A 20,897-nucleotide genomic window follows, 5' to 3' on the forward strand; every position below is an offset into this window, starting at 1 on the left:
CCGATAAAAAAAAAAAAGACAAGCAGACCCTGGAGCCGAGTTGTTTAAAGTACTGCCTGAATTTTACTTTTACGGATATCGAAAAATCTGCCTATCAGAAGAGAAATGAAGGTTTGTGTCTGTGTGCCCTCCCCGAGCACCTACTCTACTCAAACCAACAATACAGCACGGCAACGGTAAACACAATGCAGCGCAATTCAAGCCACAATGCCAACTTTAAGTTGTATCTCAGTCCTGTTTTGTGACCATTCTTATTGTAACGGTCACTATTTAGCAGAAAATGTAACAGTAGCAATCACACGAACGTGCTAAAAGAGGCTCACACACAAGACAGGAACCCTTGATCACATTTCTACATCACATATAACAAAAAACAAGCTTACAACTACACCTGTACACATTTACAATTAATGTAGGTCATGAGAATTGGGTCCTGTGAAGCGGTCTTCTTAAGGTCAGGGAAGACGTATTTATTTCTATTACTATACTTGCCTGATTGTTAAATTATGGCAGAGTACAAAAGTAATCCCGATTAGGTCAAACATGTGTGCTGTATTGTAAAGTCATGGCATCCTGCACCAGTCAGATCTCACTATTTGACCCAGACTAATATTAATGGTACAAACATTGACAAACACTTGATTGTATCCCTTCTAGCTGTAGCAAATGGTGTGCGCTCATCAGGACCGCTTCTGTTTTGTACGACCCTCAAATGAGGTTAGCCGCGGCGTTGCACGGAGGCTACTTGGTTTGAGGTTTTGAAGTTACATGACTTCAAACACGGCACAGTCCCGTGAGCGAAGTGGGGTGCCGCGCTGAAGGGGGGTTTGAGACTCGAGATGCGGCATCCGGGGTTGCGCTGAAGGAGGTATGCGAGATAAGGCCGTAAGATGTCCCCAGCTGCAATGGCCAAAGGAAGGGGGCCTCTATGAAGAGGTGTCCATGGTCCAATGGTGAATTTGGGCCAGACACGCCTGCAGCCGCACTTAGGGCCTCCGTTCCCTTCAGGTTGGGATATGCAGACAACCCTCATCTTTGTAGGAGTGGCACCTTATCTATGGTGGCTGTGTGCGAAGGGGGGAGTGCTGAAGGGGGGTTGGCGAGTAGCGGATGTGAGATGCCCAAGCTGTGATGGCCTTCTGTGTCCGTGAGGGGGGGAGTATGCGGGCGTGTCTAAATGTTGCAGGGGAGGCACCTCATTTATATATGCGGGCGGCCATAATCTTTGCGAGGAAGCACCTTATCCATGGTGTGCTGAGCCCAACTGACGAGCCTTCTGATGTAGGAAAACGCTGCGTTTGTGCTCAGAGGATGGGGGGTCACGAGGAAGCAGAAGGGGAAAGCAAAACATGCTGGGAAAGCAACATTTAAACGAGCAGCAATGACGGAAAGCAATATTTAAACCTACGGGCACACGGACAGCGGGAGGGGGAGCGGAACGGACAGCGGGAGGGGGGCGGGAACACGAACAGCGGGAGGGGGGGCAGGAACGGGCACACGGACAGCGGGAGGGGGGGGACGGCAAACGGCACCAAAAAAAGCACTCACCTGGACTTCTTCCGGCAGCGATCGGCCGCAGAATGGGAAGAAAATAAACAGACTACAAAAAAAAAATAAACCCCGCCCACGGCTGTGATGACGATCGGAGAGGGTAGAAATTGCGGGAACGCCCACGAATCTGGTCCGGCCATGACGGACAGATCTCTGTTCCAATGGCTAGCCTCCATTTATGGAGCTAGCCAATGGAAACAGAGGCGGGGACCAAAGCACTCTACTCTTCTCATAAGGTTTTCCCTGCAGCTGCGCAGTGCGCAGCTCGCCAGGCAAAACCTAAAAAGGTGTGCTTTGCGGAACTTCCTCTTGAATTGGTGCAAATTTTTCATGGTTGCCGAAACCATGGAAAGCTGCAAACATTATTTGTGTTTCTTGTTGTGGGAGCATCAGGATTAAGCATTTTGTCAGGACTGGGGAATCCAGAAGAACTAAGGCACTATTAGCGCATGTCACAAAACCCATACATATCATAAATATGCTATATTTACTGGGTAAAGAAGCAAATCGAGACTGTGAAGTAGAGTTCTGATTTCTTCTACAGTTCAATCAGTGTTTACTCAGCTTACATTTGAATTTTTAACACGTTTTTTAACTAAATACCTCACATCTATTTGTCCTTTTATGAATACTCGTCCATGTTTTCTAGAGGGGAGCTGATCCAGGATTGAATCAGAACATGCTTTTGAGATGCAAAGCCTGACATTAACCAAATTCTTCTGCAGACCATTATCGACCGGGTGTACAAGGTGCCAGGAGGACTAGTTATTTAAAGTATTCCACAGTAGAGGTTGGAACAAATATTGATTCCACTCTTGTGGGTTTTGTGTAAGCTCCACTCTGATATCAGCCCTGAACTGGCCAAAGATGAGCGAGAGAGTGAGAGAGAGAATATGAGAATGAGCGGGTGACACAATAAAAGAGAGAGAGAGAGAGAGAGAGAGAGAGACAAAGACAAGTAGTGAAGTAGTGTGGCTCACTGGTTAGAGGCGGCAGACCCGAGAGCAGAGGACGGCCCGGGACCAGGGTTCGATTCCCGGCGCGGCAGGTTTCTGGACCAGGGTCAGCGGACTCGATAATTCTCTCGCCTCGGTGCCCACTCTGATCAGCGATCACACTCGGCAACTCTGGGCATTAGCTTGCCTCATCTTCACTAACGGCCCCACCAGACCGCCGGGGATGCCTGGTCTCACCCTGGAGATACCCATTAAGGGACCATCTCTCAGGGAAGCCAGGAAGGGTTTCGCAGCGGTCGAAGCGCCTTGGGACCCTACGGGTAAGTAGTGCGCTATATAAATGCCTATACATTTACATTTACATTTACAAAGACAATAAGAGAGAGAAGAGAGAGAGACAATAAGAGAGAGAGAGACCATAAGAGAGAAAGAAAATGAGAGAGAATAAGATTGAGAGAGAATACGTGAGAGAATAAGAGAGAGAGAATAAGATAGAGAGAATAAGAGAGAAAATAAGAGAGAGTTGTAACAAGCATTTGCAATGCGATTGGTCTCGCATGTGAAAGTTAGATCGATTTACGTTGAAAATTATATTGCTTTTTACTTATGTCTTTTGTTTGTAATGGAGTGGATGCATTTTGTTTGTAGTGGAATTATGTGGGTTGTATTGGAATTGTTAGTTGGGAATTGTGTGGGGTGGAATTATGTGGTGTGTAGGGTATTTGTGTATTGGAAATATGTGGCACAGTGAATAGATAGGTGTGAGAGCTGTATAAAATACATAGAAAGTAAGATTGAGAGGGATAGGTAGTTTGTATAAGAAGTGCTGAATGAACTCTAGATGGAGTAGAAGAAAGAGTGTGTGAGAAAGAGAGAATGAAGGAGAGAGAAGGATATAGGTGCATAAAGAGATTGCACTTGTGTACGTAAAAGACACTGAAAGGAGAGGAGGAAAGCGTGTGTTTGCGGTTTTGATTTTTTGAAAAGTTATGGTAAAGAAACTGTGCTGAAAGACCCGAAGTGAACCACTGTAAGAAATGCTGGATGAGTGTGTGCAATGGAATTATGTTGATAGTAATTATGTGGTAGTAAGTGTAGTGGATTTATGTGTAGTGGTATTGTGTGTTGTAGAGCGCCAAGTATTGTGTGGAATTATGAGTTGTGGTGCTGAATTATGTGGGATGATGTGGAATTGTGTGATGGGTAATGAGTGAATGTGGTGTGTAGTGGAATTGTGTGGTGGAGTGGAATTTTCTGCAGTGGAATGGAATTGTGTGAAGATGAATGGTGTTGTGTTAAATTGTGTGACACTGAGTGAAAATATGTAGAGTGGAATTATGTGCCATGGTGTACAGTGTATTTATGTGGTGTGGTACGTGGCATGCAATAGATTTATGTGGATTGTAATTATGTGGTAGGGAGTGGAGTGTATTTATTTTGCGTGGTATGGAATTGTGTGCTATTGAATTGTGTGGTGTGGCATTGTGCAGCATTGTGTTGCATGGTGTGAAAATATGTGGACTGTAAATATGGGGCATGTTGCAGAATTGAATTTTTTTGAGTGTAAATATGAGTTTTGGAGCTGAGTAGATATATGTGGAGTGTAAATATGTGGCGTGAAGTGTAATTATGTAGCGTGAAGTGTAATTATGTAGTTTGGGTTGGAAATATGTGCAGTACAATTATTTGGAGTTGAACTGTGTTGCGTGGAGTGTTATCAAATTATGTTGCATGGAGTGCAATTATGTAAAGTGGATTATGTGGCATGGAGCAGAGTGGACATTTGTGGAGATTTAAATGATGGATTGTCATTATGAAGCATGTAGTGGAATGATGTTAAGTTCAACTGTGTGGTGCAGAATTATGAGATGTTGAAATGGTTTGTATTGTGCTGAATTATGTGGTCTGTTGCTGTATTATGTGAAAATATGTTGACTGGAATTATGGGCCATGGTGCGGAGTGTATTTATGTGGTGTGTTATATGGCATGGAGTAGATTTATGTTGAGTGTAATTATGTGGTATGGAGTGGAGTGTAATTATGTTGTGTGGCGTTGAATTGCGTGTTGTGGCAGTGTGTGGAATTGTGTTGCATGGTGTGAAATTATGTGGAGTGTAACTATGGGGCATGTGGCAGAATTGAACGTTGTTGAGTGTAAATATGCGTTTTGGAGCTGAGTACATATATGTGGAGTGTAAATATGGGGTGTGAAATGTAATTATGTAGTGTGAAGTGTATTTATGTAGTTTGGATTGTAAATATGTGTAGTGCAATTATCTGGAGTTGAACTGTGTTGCATGGAGTGTAATCAAATTATGTTGCATGGAGTGCAATTATGTAAAGTGGAATTATGTGGCATGGAGTAGAGTGGAAATTTGTGGAGATTAAAATGATGGATTGTCATTATGCGGCATGTAGTGGAAATATGTTGAGTTCAACTGTGTGGTGCAGTATTATGAGATGTTGAAATGGTTTGTGTAGTGGAAAGACCTGAAGTTAACCAATATAAGAAATGCTGGATGGGTGTCTGCTTGTGCAATGGAATTATATAGATAGTAATTAAGTGGTATTAAGTGTACTGAATTTATGTGTAGTGGTATGGTCTGTTGAGGAGTGGTGTGTATTGTGATGAATTATATAGTGTGGTGCTGAATTATGTGGCATGATGTGGAACTGTGTGGTGTGGATTGGATGCATGTGGTGTGCAGTGGAATTATTTGTTGGTTGTGGAGTGGAATTTCCAGGGTTGAATGGAATTGTGTACAGCTGAATTGTGGTATATGGAAATGTGTGGCACTGAGTGAAAATATGTAAAGTGGAATTAAGGGCCATGGTGTGGAGTGTATTTATGTGGAGTGTTATGTGGCATGGAGTAGATTTATGTTGAGTGTAATTATGTGGTATGGAGTGGAGTGTAATTATGTTGTGTGGTATGGAAATGTGTGGTGTTGAATTGCATGTTGTGGCATTGTGTGGAATCGTGTTGCATGGTGTGAAATTATGAGGAGTGTAATTCTGGGTCCCGTTGTGGAGTTAAATTTTGTTGAGTGTAAATATGTGTTTTGGAGCTGAGTGGATATATCTGGAGTGTACATATGTGGCGTGACGTGTAATTATGTAGTTTGGAGTATAAATATGTGTAGTAAATTTACTTGAAGTTGAATTGTGTTGCGTGGAGTGTAATGAAATTTTGTAGTAGAATTATATGGCGTAGAGTGGATTGGATGTATGTGGTGTGTGGTGGAATTATGGGTTGTGGAGTGGAATTTTTTGCATTGGAATGGAATTGTCTGAATTTGAATTGTGTTGTGTAGAATTGTGTGGCATGGAGTGAAAATATGGAGAGTGGAATTGTGTGCCATGGTGTGGAGTGTATTTATGAGGAGTGTTATATGGCACGGAGTAGATTTATGTGGAGTGTAATTATGTGGTATGGAGTGGAGTCTAATTATGTTGTGTAGTATGGAAATGTGTGGTGATGAATTGTGTAGTGTGGCATTGTGTGGAATTGTGTTGCATGGTGTGAAATTATGTGGAGTGTAAATATGGGTCATGTTGCAGAGTTGAATTCTGTTGACTGTAAATAACAGTTTTGGAGCTGAGTGGATATATATGGAGTGTAAATATGTGGTGTGAAGTGTAATGGAATTATGTAGCAATGAGTGGTAGAATGTAAAGTGGAATTGTGTGGCATGCAGCAGAGTGAAAACTTGTGGAGTTGAATTGTCATTATGTGGCTTGTAGTGGAATGATGTAGTGTTAAATTGTGTGGTGCAGAGTTATAAGATTTTGAAATAGTTTGTGTAGTGAAATTATGTGGTGTGCATTTGTGTTTTGTGGAATTGGGTGATATTTAATTGTGTGGCTTTGTGTTTAATTATGTGTAGTTGAATACTTGTTGTCTTTATAAGTAATAGTGTGGAGGGGATGAATTCAGAACCTAAAATCTGAGCCACATAGACTCCTGCTATTTGAAAAGATTATATGTGTTCTCCTGGAGATCGAGTTACAGATCTCTCTGGCACTGGAAACACACGCCCATTTGCTACTGTAGCAGCTTGGCTTTGTTAGTGGAAGAGGGAAAGCAGGAACAAGGTTGGTGTAAGGAATGGGAAGAAGTGATTATTTGAGAGAGTCCTGTTCTTGTTTAGCCAATGCATTCAGAGTTGAATATGGCTAAACTGAAAATGACTCAGTCCTCATGGCATTTCAGTATAAAGAAGAAACTGTCAAAGGCCTGTTTTTTTTGTTGAATGGATCTCTTTGGCAGGGGAGTGGGTGGGGGGGGGGGGCTGGGCTGTAAATCCACACTCGCTGCAAATCTCTTCCTCAGGTCTAAGATGTGTAAGAGTTTGTGCTCTGTGGTATGAAAGGTCTAAAATATGTAAAATGCACCTCCAAGATGAGAAAGCAGCTACCAGAGTCCTTGTTCTTCTACTATTGTGGGAGGTATTTATTCACATATACCTAAAAGGCAGCTCTTCTAAACAAGCATTGGAAATGCAATAGGTCTCGCATTAGGAAAGTTTGAGCTATTGGTATTGTAAATGACACTTTTTTTATTTATGTGTTGGTTTTGAAAGTAGCAAAATTAATAGCTTTGTCAGTTACAATGTCAATAGTGTTAACTTTTGCAAATGTGACACCTATAGCATTTGTAATGCAATGTGTGTTGTATTTACGTGACTTAGATATCTTGATATTACAAATAACAATGGCTTTTAATTTTGTAAATAATTAATACTTAAATAAAAGTTATTGTAATTTATAATGGCAATAGCTTAAACGTTTGTAAATAACTTTTGTGAAGATTATGTTCAGTGTATTTTATTGTGACGAAAATCCAAGAACATTGCATTTGCACCTACACACACACAGAGCCACACACACACACACATATAGATGTGGTAGTGGTGGATCTGGGGGATATGGTGGTGGTGGGTGTGGTGGTGGTGGTGATGGTGGATGTGGTGGTGATGGTGGTGGAAGAGAGGGTGGATGTGGTGGTGGATGTGGTGGTGGTGGTGGAGGTGGTGGATGTGGTGGTGATGTGGTGGATGTGGTGGTTGTGGATGTGGTGAAAGTGGTGGTGGATGTGGTGGTGGAAGTGATGGTGGTGGGTGTGGTGGATGTGGTGGTGGATGTGGTGGTGGTGGATGCGGTGGTGGATGTGGTGGTGGTGGTGGATGTGGTGGTGGTGGATGTGGTGGTGGATGTAGTGGTGGATGTGGCAGTGGATGTCATGGTGGATGTGGTGGTGGATGTGATGGTGGCTGTGGTGGTGATGGATGTGGTGGTGGATGCGGTGGATGCGGTGGTGGTGGATGCGGTGGATGTGGTGGTGGTGGATGCAGTGGTGGTTGTGGTGGCGGATGCGGTGGATGTGGTGGTGGCGGATGCAGTGGATGTGGTGCTGGTGGATGCGGTGGATGTGGTGATGGTGGATGTGGTGATGGTGGATGCGGTGGTGGTGGTGGATGCAGTGGTGGTGGTAGTGGTGGATGTGGTGGTGGATGTATTGGTGGTGGGTGTGGTGGTGGTGGATGCGGTGGTGGTGTTGGATGCGGTGGTGGTGGATGCGGTGGTGGTGGATGTGGTGGATGTGGTGGTGGTGGATGTGGTGGTGGATGTGGCGGTGGATGTCATGGTGGATGTGGAGGTGATGGTGGATGTGGAGGTGATGGTGAATGTGGTGGTGGTGGTGGATGTGGTGGTGATGGTGGATGTGGTGGTGGATGTGGTGCTGGATGCGGTGGTGGTGGATGCGGTGGTGGCGGTGGATGCGGTGGTGGTGGTGGATGGGGTGGTGGTGGTGGATGGGGTGGTGGTTGTGGTGGTGGATGTGGTGGTGGTGAGTGTGGTGGTGGTGGATGCGGTGGTGGTGGATGTGGAGGTGATGGTGGATGTGATGGTGGATGTGGTGGTGATGGATGTGATGGTGGATGTGGTGGTGATGGTGGATGTGGTGATGGTGGATGCGGTTGTGGTGGTGGATGCGGTGGTGGTGGTGGATGGGGTGGTGGTGGTGGATGGGGTGGTGGTGGGTGTGGTGGATGTGGTGGTGGTGGGTGCACCTACACACACACAGAGCCACACACACATATAGATGTGGTAGTGGTGGATCTGGGGGATATGGTGGTGGTGGATGTGGTGATGGATGTGGTAGTGGTGTTGATGGTGGATGTGGTGGTGATGGTGGTGGATGAGGGGGTGGATGTGGTGGTGGTGGTGGATGTGGTGGTGGATGTGGAGGTGGTGGATGTGGTGGTGATGTGGTGGATATGGTGGTGGTGGATGTGGTGGTGGTGGATGTGGTGGTTGTGGATGTGGTGAAAGTGGTGGTGGATGTTGTGGTGGAAGTGATGGTGGTGGGTGTGGTGGATGTGGTGGTGGATGTGGTGGTGGATGTCATGGTGGCTGTGGTGGTGATGGTGGATGTGGTGGTGGATGCGGTGGCAGTGGATGTGGTGGTGGTGGATGCAGTGGTGGTTGTGGTGGTGGGTGCGGTGGATGTGGTGGCGGTGGATGTGGTGATGGTGGATGTGGTGATGGTGGATGTGGTGATGGTGGATGCGGTGGTGGTGGTGGATGCGGTGGTGGTGGTAGTGGTGGTTGTAGTGGATGTGGTGGTGGATGTAGTGGTGATGGGTGTGGTGGTGGTGGTGGTGGTGGTGGATGCGGTGGTGGTGGTGGATGCGGTGGTGGTGGATGCGGTGGTGGTGGATGCGGTGGTGGATGTGGTGGATGTGGTGGTGGTGGATGTGGTGGTGGATGTGGCGGTGGATGTCATGGTGCATGTGGAGGTGATGGTGGATGTGGTGGTGGTGGTGGATGTGGTGGTGATGGTGGATGGGGTGGTGGATGTGGTGCTGGATGCGGTGGTGGTGGAGGCGGTGGTGGCGGTGGATGCGGTGGTGGTGGTGGATGGGGTGGTGGTTGTGGTGGATGTGGTGGTGGTGGGTGTGGTGGTGGTGGATGCGGTGGTGGTGGATGCGGTGGTGGTGGATGTGGTGGTGGATGTGGAGGTGATGGTGGATGTGGTGGTGGATGTGGAGGTGATGGTGGATGTGATGGTGGATGTGGTGGTGGTGTATGTGATGGTGGATGTGGTGATGGTGGATGCGGTGGTGGTGGTGGATGCGGTGGTGGTGGTGGTTGGGGTGGTGGTTGTGGTGGTGGATGTAGTGGTGGTGGATGTGGTGGTGGTGGGTGCACCTACACACACACAGAGCCACACACACATATAGATGTGGTAGTGGTGGATCTGGGGGATATGGCGGTGGTGGATGTGGTAGTGGTGTTGATGGTGGATGTGGTGGTGATGGTGGTGGATGAGGGGGTGGATGTGGTGGTGGATGTGGTGGTGGTGGTGGATGTGGTGGTGGATGTGGTGGTGATGTGGTGGATGTGGTGGTGGTGGATGTGGTGGTTGTGGATGTGGTGAAAGTGGTGGTGGATGTGGTGGTGGAAGTGATGGTGGTGGGTGTGGTGGATGTGGTGGTGGATGCGGTGGTGGATGAGATAGGTCTCGCCTTTGATTAAGTTAAAGCCAATTACTTTGCTATACAATACCATTAGCAAAGAAAATGGCTGTAACTTAATCAAAGGCGAGACCTATTGCATTTTCAATACTTGTTTGGAAGAAGGTGCCATGAAGCTTTCAGTTGGCTGGCTGGTAGCTTACCCAACCACATAAAATAGCCTTGTTTTTCTCCACACACATTTACCACAGTTTTTCCAGATTTAAAATGTAAGGGAAAAACACACCGTATTCTACGTTTTGCAGAGTGATACTGGGTTGAACATGAGCAATTACCAAGTTATTCCTATTCTGACCCACGGAGATCGTAAAGGAGGTAATACCACACAGCAGGGCTACCGGAGGTCTCCAGGCGGTATTAGCTTCCGGTGTTCCAATGCATCCTGTGTGATGCATATTCGTTATGAAGCGAAGTATCGCATCGTATAGGCCCAAAAATACAGAAGTATTTTGCAAATGTAATGAAATATCCAATTACAGCTCGCCACACAGCTAATTGTGCTGTGTTGTGATTTATAGAGAAAAAAAGAATGCATTGTGCTACACAGTAACATGCTACCCTCCCACACGTGCAAACTCTGATATCTTTTAATTCAATGTTCATTGACCCTTAATGGCAACCATCTCGGGTATTGTTATGGGTTTACATTCATATAGTGCTTTATACCCAGAAAAGGCGCCAAAGCGACCTGTTGCATGTCACTTTGTGGAATTGCGTTGTTTGATAGGAAATACCATGGGGAGTGTGTTTCAGTACATTGCTCAATGGATGTGGTGAAAGTGGTGGTGGATGTGGTGGTGGAAGTGATGGTGGTGGGTGTGGTGGATGTGGTGGTGGATGCGGTGGTGGATGCGATAGGTCTCGCCTTTGATTAACCCCTTCCATGCTGGGCCGATTCTGCTGCTGTGCTGGACTTTTAAAGAGTCAATGGGTTTATGACGGCCCCCAGCCGTCATGAGCACACGAGCACCGTAATGCATGACGGATGGGGGCCGTCATCAGCATGGAAGGGGTTAAGTTAAAGCCAATTACTTTGCTATACAATACCATTAGCAAAGAAAATGGCTGTAACTTAATCAAAGGCGAGACCTATTGCATTTTCAATGCTTGTTTGGAAGAAGGTGCCATGAAGCTTTCAGTTGGCTGGCTGGTAGCTTACCCAACCACATAAAATAGCCTTGTTTTTCTCCACACACATTTACCACAGTTTTTCCAGATTTAAAATGTAAGGGAAAAACACACCGTATTCTACGTTTTGCAGAGTGATACTGGGTTGAACATGAGCAATTACCAAGTTATTCCGATTCTGACCCACGGAGATCGTAAAGGAGGTAATACCACACAGCAGGGCTACCGGAGGTCTCCAGGCGGTATTAGCTTCCGGTGTTCCAATGCATCCTGTGTGATGCATATTCGTTATGAAGCGAAGTATCGCATCGTATAGGCCCAAAAATACAGAAGTATTTTGCAAATGTAATGAAATATCCAATTACAGCTCGCCACACAGCTAATTGTGCTGTGTTGTGATTTATAGAGAAAAAAAGAATGCATTGTGCTACACAGTAACATGCTACCCTCCCACACGTGCAAACTCTGATATCTTTTAATTCAATGTTCATTGACCCTTAATGGCAACCATCTCGGGTATTGTTATGGGTTTACATTCATATAGTGCTTTATACCCAGAAAAGGCGCCAAAGCGACCTGTTGCATGTCACTTTGTGGAATTGCGTTGTTTGATAGGAAATACCATGGGGAGTGTGTTTCAGTACATTGCTCAATGCTCCGTGAGAAGAGTTGCTCTCGTGCTGTGCTAAGTGCCTGCGCCTCAGCGTGTCAATATGTGAGGAAGTAAAAATGAGTGGCATGCTTTGAAGTGAAGCTTCACTTGTGTGTAAGAGTGATAACGGCATGCTTTGAAGTGAAGCTTCACTTTTGTGTGAGAGGTGTGGGGGGAGAGTGGCTCGGCTGAGCCAGAGCGCACGCTGGGGGAAGCTTGTGGGGCGGAGCTGCTGGGGAACAGATGGCTGGCGATTTGATGCTGTGCACGAGCATTTCAAGGGCACAGCACCAAATCGCCAGCTAGTTAAACTTCTGTTTAAGCCCCTTTATATCGAGCTCCCGCTCAATGCGCATGCGCATTGAGATAGGTCGCTCGACCTAAAAATGTGCGCATCACAGGCTGGATAGTAGAAACAGTAAGAAACGTAAAAAATACAAATGGGCAGGGGAGCTGCGGTGTGGCAAAAGGCAGATGGGATCTGGGGGGGTGGGGGTGAGGGAGAGATGCAGCTAGGAGGGTGGAGAACAGAAAACCTCTCCTGTGCTGGCAGGAGCCGTGGAGATTGCAGCCGCCATGATAGCAGATGAAAGGCGGAGGGGGCCCTGTTGATCAAAAAGACAAAAGTGCCACAAACAAACATGAGAAAAAACAAGGAAGTATGCATGTAAGAGGGGCAGTCTACTGGGAGGTTCCATCTCAGCAAGAGGCGGGACAAATTAACCGCATTCATCAATGCAAAGCAGCCATTTACAAAGTGCATTAACACTAGCCAATTGAAAACATGGGAGGTTCTTTCAGCCCATGTACCAGTTACAGTATGTCTCGCAGAGACAGCGCATGCACTGCCTAAGTGAGACCTAAAAAGGATGGAATCGGATACTGCTTCTTCTTTTTGACCAGTGTTTCTGATTCTTCTCTTTGCCCAGTTCTTGCATGGGCCTTAACAATTGCGTTGGTGGTAGATGACTGCTTCTTTAACCTGCCAATGTCGCTGTCACCCCTTAAAAATATGGTGGCAGAAAATGTGGGAGACACTGGCCTGGTGGAACCCCTGTAATCTCTCAGTTTCTGGAAGTGAGGTTGTACCCACCAGCCCCAAAATGTCTATCCCCCCCCTCTCTCTGCACCACCGAGGCTAAAAAGTCCAGTTTTGCACAGTCTGAGGTTGCACTAACTTTATGAATTATTTCATGCGCTGCAGACAGAGCAGTTGAAACTCACAAAATCAGAATCCATTCTCCATGTTTTGAAGCTCTAACTTATGCAGTTACCGAGTCGGCGTATGCATCCTAAAAAAACACAAGTTGAAAGAAAGCAGGTGCATTATCCCTTCTGCACCTTTGCAAAGGGACATAATGGGATCATGGTGTGGCTGTAGGAACCCTTGCAAACTTCCTTGCTGTATTGCAGCTACCAAGTATTGCCCTACTTGTGACCATCTTTTGTAAGCAAGGATTCTGTTTAGGGATACTGTCCCATTGTACTGTGGCTGGAATTGGAAGTAGCCATGGATCCTTCAAAATTAAACCTGGATCATAACACAGCCCTACCTGGGTTTAGGGATGATATATAGTTCTCAGCTAATAGATGCAAACCTTAGTTTTCCTTCTGTAAGTGTATAGTGTGAACTGTAGATGTCATTTGAGAGGTCATTTGACCGAAGCATACAATAAAGAGCATTGAAAACAAATGCAATAACTGTAAACTTTTAATACCACATCTTTACATTAAATCAAATATTACAAAGTGAACAACAAAAGATCTTGGCATCTCCCTATTTCACCTGTGGGTTGCGGTTCTGAATTCTCATGTGACACTGAATTCTGCAGCATAACAGTAAAGTCATAATGCGGAAGAACACGTAATGTGAGTTTCTCACATCTTACCTGATCTCCTTGTCTTGGTCTCATAAGGGATACTTGGTCATACCCTCGCCGAACAAGAGCCCATAAAGCATCGAGTTTGCCCTGAAATATAATACAAATAAATACAGATATTCAATTACATGGTACAACACAGAAAGAGGACTGCTGCTAAAAAATGTATGGAGGAATATTGATCTGTCCAGGATAGAAAGAATGGATTTGTATGTGAAATGTAAGCAACATATGTTCTCAGCCTCCAGTCGTTAGCTTTACAAATATTTATATATAAATACGTGTTCTTTTAAAGAATTGATGCAATTTTCTCAGAGATTCCTCATTCTTTTTCTATCTATATATTTTTATTCAACTATTTTGGACTTCATGCAGTTTCAAATGCGCTTTACGTATGAACCGTGATACTTTCTGCAAATGGAAAGTTTTTAGAGCATATTTCATGACCTGGTCTGGCAATGTCCTGGATTTGAATTTAATTTGAATTTAAAAATGTTTATATAGCGCTCTACTACCAAGCGGTTTCTTGGCGCTTTTGGACTGCAAGGAGTGACAGGAGCAGGGAGGATCAGACCTTGTAAGCTTGGGAAAAGAGCAGAGTTTTGAGGCCCTTCCGGAACTCAGTGTAGGAGGATGTCATCCAGAGTTCCGTCGGGAGGGAGTTCCAGAAAGCAGGAGCAAGAACTGCAAATTTAGTTCCTCCGGCCTTTTTCTTTCGGAAACGGGGGGTAGTTAGCAGGGCCAAGTTGGTAGATCGAAGCTCTCTGCCAGGTATATAAGGTTTGATGGCGGAGCAAATAAACTCCGGGGCGGTGCCCATTTTGGCCTGGAAGGTGGTACAGCCAAGTTTAAACAAGGCTCGCTCTTTTACCGGCAGCCAGTGCAATGCCTGCATTAAGGGGGTAACCCGATGGAATTTGGGCAGACCGTGGATCAGGCGGGCTGCCTGATTCTGCACTAGCTGCAAACGGTGAATAGCGTAGGCTGGAGCGCCATTGTAAATGATGTTGCCGTAGTCAAGGCGCGAGAGCACCATGGCCATCACTATAATTTTTAATGCAGGCAGGGAGAAGAAACGAGAAATCTTCCTAATGGTTCTCAGGGAAAAGAAACAGGACGAAACAACCGAGGAGATCTGTGAATGAACAGAGAGTGAGGAATGGAGAAGAATACCAAGGGTTTTGACCTTGGGAACTGGGAGCGGGGGGGCACCGAGTGAGGAGGGCCAATGGGAGGGGGACCAGGGGCTGCAACCACCTCCAGTCAAGACTAACTCAGTCTTGTCTGGATTGAGTTTGAGGTGGTTGCAGTTCATCCAGTCCTGGATGAACAACATGACGGACTGGACGTTCTGGGAGGAGGAAGAAGAATGAGAAAGGTTGAAAATTAGCTGGAGGTCATCGGCGTAATTGAACACCGTGACCTCGAGCTGCTGTAACATAAAAATGAGAGGGTAGATGTATAAATTAAAAAGAAGAGGGGAAAGTGAGGAACCTTGGGGGACTCCGCATACGACCTTACGAGGGGCAGCGGTGAAGCCAGCTAGATGAACCGCCTGAGCCCTGTCGCTCAGAAAGGACTCAAGCCAGGCGAGGGCCAGGCCCTCGATGCCCGCCGCCCTGACACGGGTAAGAAGGATGGAATGGTCCACCGTGTCAAAGGCGGCGGACAGATCTAAAAGAATGAGGGCCTGTGGACAATTAGTGTCAATGCCCTCGCGTAGGCTGTCCATCACTGAGGACACCACCCTCTCGGTGGAGTGGAGAGGGCGGAAGCCGGCCTGCCTGGAAGAGAGGCAGTGGTTGGTCTCCACATAGGTGCTCAAGGTACTGGTCACGTGGGTTTCTAGAACCTTGCCCAGGTAAGGCAGGAGGGAGATGGGACGGTAATTGGAAGGGGAGGAAGGATCAGCACCGGGTTTTTTGAGAATGGGAATGATAGCCGCAAATTTGTGAGCAGCAGGGACCGCTCCATTACTGAGCGAGTCGTTCAAGAGTGTGAGGGAGGGAGTAGGGCAGTTTAGGAAGATATCTCTTAAGATGTGAGCGGGGGCAAAGTCAAGGGGAGAACCTTTCATTGTTAAATCTTTTTTTATTGGTCTGCAACCCTTTTAGGGCTCACAAAGTCTGGAACTCCGTGAGTTCCTTTTTACTTTGCTTTCATGCCTAAGATTAGCAGGCATCAAAATAATTATGTGACTCAGTTAAACATCAAGCAATTTATAGTCCTCTCAGAAGACAAACGACTATGAAATATATTCAAACTCAACCCTCCTCTTCCATGCAGTGGCCTCAGAGCACTGGCTGGTGATTCTGTTAAAACAGGAATCAAAGTCTTCCTATAACAAAAATGTTAAATCTATATCCAATGCCCTTATTATGCCATGGCATAAAACGGGTAGGGACAATTAAGCTATTAAACTACCTTTCTTAGTCTAACGGAAGGATATACTGGGAAACATATATCTTAAACTTTTTACGGATGATGCTGCCTCGCTCATATATATTATCTCAAGTTGTAATAGACACCTGTGGGACAAATGTTTGGAAATTCATGTCTAATAAAAATTGCTTACTTATAACAGGCCTTACTACTGGTCATTTTTTGGAATTCCAGCACCTAATAGGTATCTCAGTTGTTAAACCCTACTAGTTGTAGAATTTTTTGGAACCCTTTATTTACAGGATAGATATTGTTTACATTTATTTTATTTTTCTTCGTACAGCTCACATGGGAAACACACGATAATACATTTCACTTAGATTTTAGGACTGCACCACAAAAACATCATACTAATAATACTGGCTCTTAGAAATCATCTATTTTAATTACACTACACCATGTGTTGCTTGTAGGCGAATCAGTAAGAAACACGTGTTTCAAGTTGATTGGACAGTCCCACCTGTTATTTTTAAGGGTCTCAAATCTTAATATGTAGGACTTCCTTATATTAGACTGTAACAGGCATACTGGTTAGGTGATCAAATACCATGTAGAAAGAACATACCTTGATTGGACTGTACCACTTCCTTTCCGTGGGTCTGTTATTTCTGGGGTGTTTCTTTGGTTTTGGCTCCCACGGCTCATATTCTTGTTCAGGTAACTTGATCACAGCATTCTTTGGCTTTTCTAACTTTGCACCTTCTTCAGTCGAACCTTTATCGCCCCATCTCACCTGGTGGTTGAAAATATTAAAGATAAATCCCTGTTTCTGAAAACTGGTTGGAGTATATTTTGATAGTAATTGTGAAACGTTGAATTATATCCAGCTATTACTATGACATGCATGCTGCTTAAATTACCTAGCAAATAAATGTTCAAATATAAGCCTTTCATGCATTCTGCACCCCTTTCTATGTTTCTTAAGTTCCTGACTTCCCAACACTTTCAGGCCAGGCATGCAAGGCTTTAACTAATTTAGGGCAGTAATGGCATGTAAGGCCTTGAATAGCAATACAGTGAAGTAGATCCGCGCTACTGGCTTGCCCTAAGCTCAAGATCAGCACCATCACCATCAACTCCAGCCAAGGTTGTCAGTGCTGTCACCAACTGGCCAACACCATTAGCTCTAGCTCAGAGTAGACGTAGCACCATGAGCTCCATCCGAGGATAGGGTTAATACTATTAATTAAAGTTGAGGTCAGTTTAAAGCAATCACCTACCCTGTGGGAAAGGTGAGTGCTGTAACATCTAAGAGAGGACAAGTTAGTGCCATCTTCTCACCTAAAGACAGAGTCAGTGCCCTTCTACATGCCTAGGGACAGCTCACCACATAAACTCCACCTGAGGTCCTGCTCACCTTTATTACCTAAGGAAAGAAGACCGGTGCTATTTCATTTAACTACAGAAAGCTTCAGCGACATCAGCTCTTCCTGAACACAAACTCAATGTCACCACCACTACCTGACAACTGATCAACTTCCAATATTTCTAGTGGGTCAAAGGCTCTGCCGATTTACTCCGATTTTAGAACATGTTCTGGTTCATCTGTTTAAAAACAAGCATTTGCAAAGCAACAGGTCTCGAGTTTAAGCTATTGGCATTGTAAATGAAAATGCCTTTTATTTATCTGTTTGGATAATTATCACATGAATAAATGGAATTGTCATTTACAATTCCATTAGCTCAAACTCTTCAAAGAAGCTGCCGCCATTGTCCCAGGCTGCTTGGAAAGTGAATGCGTGCATGATGCGCTGAATACAACAGGAAAGCATGCAGTGCCTGCAGTAGGAGAAACTTATTAAAGAAAAGAGTGCTTACAGACTAAATAAGACGTACCGTGTAATAACCGAAGTAAAAGGGCCAATCCTCATGGGAGGTAACAAAGGAAGATAAGGCTGTACTAAGAAGGGACTAACAAGCCTATTAACGAATCAGAAGCCAGCATTTACGAAGGACAATGACACAAGGCAATGACAAATATGGGGGGAAAGTGGGTGGGGCTTCAAGGCCATACTTGAATACAGCATGCCTCACAGAGAAGCGCATGAGCTGCCCAGGCTCGACCTAAAAAGGAGAGGCCCAGTGTCAGCAAAATATTCCGACATTAGAGTATATGGTGAGTATCTCATGTAGGGGCAGTAGCCACTGCCACCCCATGACTAAATCAATAATGTGGACGATTATCCAGTTCAGGACTGTTTACTGTTTAGGGGGCAAACAAACACTACAAATAATTGATTTCTTACAATGTGTCTGCTCTAAACCTGACAGAGGGAGCTTTTGTGACCACATTCCCCACAAAGTGAATCTTTGCAGGGCCCGGCTTATGTTCTATCACTGCTTCATTTGATGGGACAGCCTAGGTACTGCTGTAAACAAGCTCAGGCTAAGCTAATAGGTCATGCAATGATAAGATGGTGCTATGAATAACTTTCTTATTTTTCAACGCAAGAATATGCCATAAATATGTTAGAGAAAACAAGTATATATGCTAAAATCAAAAAAGGCATCCATATCATTGGTATAAAATAGTCGAATAAAAAAAAATGCATATAATCTTAATACAAAAGTACTGGTGCATCCCAACGGCAGGTGTACTTAGAACAGGTATAGAATGCGTATTTAGTTTTAATGCACTAAACAGGAAAATCTGATTCTTATTGATGTGAAAAGGTACTGTTACCTGTGACTTTTTTTTACAACTGAAAACACAGTTTAAACAGGCAAAGATAGCTACAAAATGAATAAGAAAGGGCACAGGATGAAAAGGAAGAAACATCAGCCAAGTAAAGGAGTGGCCACACCAGACCAGCCACAAAAGACCTTCATTTTACCAGATATGCACATGTGATCACGAAAAATGCCAGCACTCACAGTGCACGGCACCCCAATACCCCATAGCTGATGTGGGATGACCCAATGCCCCAAGTTTATGCTGAATGACATCTGAACTGACTAGTGAATAAAGAGGGATAAATGTGGATACATGTGCCTATGCCGTTTATTTATTATATTCTTCATTACAAAAAAGGAAGGTACATTGCTAAAGCTGATTCTAGGCCAGACCTAAAAACCAGCACCTCCACTGAGCCCTTTCCATGGAGAGTCCTTCAGTATCCTTATCTGCAGTGTCCCCTTTAAAGCATTGCATGATTGATGCCCAGTGCGCCCTCTGTGATACAGCAGGACACGCTCCCTCATTATCCCGCAGGGAAGGGAAAGCTGATGCTTGCTAAGCTTGGGCAAGAGCCTTGTGTCTGCACTTTTAATACAGTGAGTAGCAGAACGTCGCGAGTCTTCTGTACATGTATTTTAGTTCTTCCAATTAGTATGAATACGGTAATGTATCTACCTCCATCCTCTTAATACCACCGACCCCTCTTCCGCCGTAGTAGGACGCGTCCACCGTGGGCCACTTTTTCTTGGGAAATCCATCCTCGTCATCGGATTCCTGGAAAAAAGGAAACAAAGTCTATACCCTCGCGATTATTGTGACATGTCAAGAACAATAGCTGTCTGTGAGGGTGAACTTTCTGAGACACGTGTCCTGCAGATTGCTCGGATGCTGATGAGAGGAATGAAAAAGGCTCTTGTGCTCACAGCTGTGACTTTAAAATGGTAACCAGTCATGGCTCCACAGAAGCCATCTTCCATCATAGACTTCTTCAGTCCAAGCCGGGAGGGCACGAGCCCTCGCCACCAGAGGCTGCCCAGAGAACAGAGGACAAGTGTGTCATGGAAAGGCTATGGAGTGGCTTGAAGTTAATTAAAGTGATCGATGGAAAATAGTTTCCAAGTTGTCTGCATGAAATGAAGACAATAAATGAGGCAGGGCTTGTCTTTTCTCTCCTAAAATTTAAAAAAGGTCATCCCCTTTGATGACATCAGGTTGAATCACAGCACCAGTATTTAGTTCTCCATAGGTAGATTATATTTGAAATACCATGCTAGAGATGGGCACCTTAAAATATCAAAAGAAGAGTACAGGTATCATTAAATTTAGCCTGCATTCTGTCTAGCAATGCATAACTCCACAAAGCCCTCTTAAAGAGTGATGGAAGTGACTATGGACACTTTCTGCCCTCCAGGTGGGGAGGCCATGCCTTCTGCTTCCTGCCAAGAATGCCTCCTCCAGTTCTGAAGACGGCTTCCTCCCGCCGGTCACACGGGTTGGTCCGCTGCGTGCTGGCAGCCACCGCTCAAAGTAGATCAACGTCAAGAAAGAAAGAAATACTGCGACATTGCAAGATCTGACATGCAATTTTAGATTCTCCTATATCCTTGATTTTACCTTCAACCTGCCTGGCTCCCTTCTGGTCGCTCTTGCGTCTAGCTAGTTAACTGACCATAGTATTGTGTACCACAACACGTGAATTAAATGCCTTCCCAGTACCACCTGCATCTTACCTGCCTTTGCCTTGTCCTCAGCTCTTTGAATATACTCAATGAGGCAAGATTCGTGAACACAGTATTTGAAATGTAAAATACAAAAAAGAGAGGCAGTAGGTAGTTCTTCTGCTCGAAGAGCAAGTAGCAGATGCATGAAAAACTTGACATTGTTTGCTTCAGAGTATAATTTATGATAGTTTGCTGTTGCCATCACGTACAGAGATTAAAGTCACTCCAATCGGATTAAAATGTCTGGGATATCTATATTATGTTATGTTATCATCTGAATCCATAAGCCCTCGCGGAATCCTGTCCTACTCTAAGATCTCTACCCCGCTTTAATTTGTGTACCACCCAA

At 45.0% G+C, this 20,897-nt stretch overlaps 1 protein-coding gene across 1 annotated transcript in view; it reads right to left on the minus strand.

Moving 5' to 3' along the window:
* The window catches only part of ANTXRL (ANTXR like), a 287,551-nt gene that overhangs the window by 35,206 nt on the left and 231,448 nt on the right, over nucleotides 1-20,897 (minus strand). Inside the window, exons 15-17 of the mRNA XM_086921783.1 lie at nucleotides 19,503-19,601; nucleotides 16,716-16,883; nucleotides 13,718-13,798 (exon numbers count right to left, since the gene is read on the minus strand). Coding sequence (XP_086777909.1) covers nucleotides 13,718-13,798; nucleotides 16,716-16,883; nucleotides 19,503-19,601 — 348 coding nt within the window. The remainder of the gene's footprint in view (nucleotides 1-13,717; nucleotides 13,799-16,715; nucleotides 16,884-19,502; nucleotides 19,602-20,897) is intronic.

The sequence above is a fragment of the Lissotriton vulgaris genome, chromosome 5 (genome assembly GCF_964263255.1).
Source record: "Lissotriton vulgaris chromosome 5, aLisVul1.2, whole genome shotgun sequence".
Lineage (NCBI taxonomy): Eukaryota > Metazoa > Chordata > Amphibia > Caudata > Salamandridae > Lissotriton > Lissotriton vulgaris.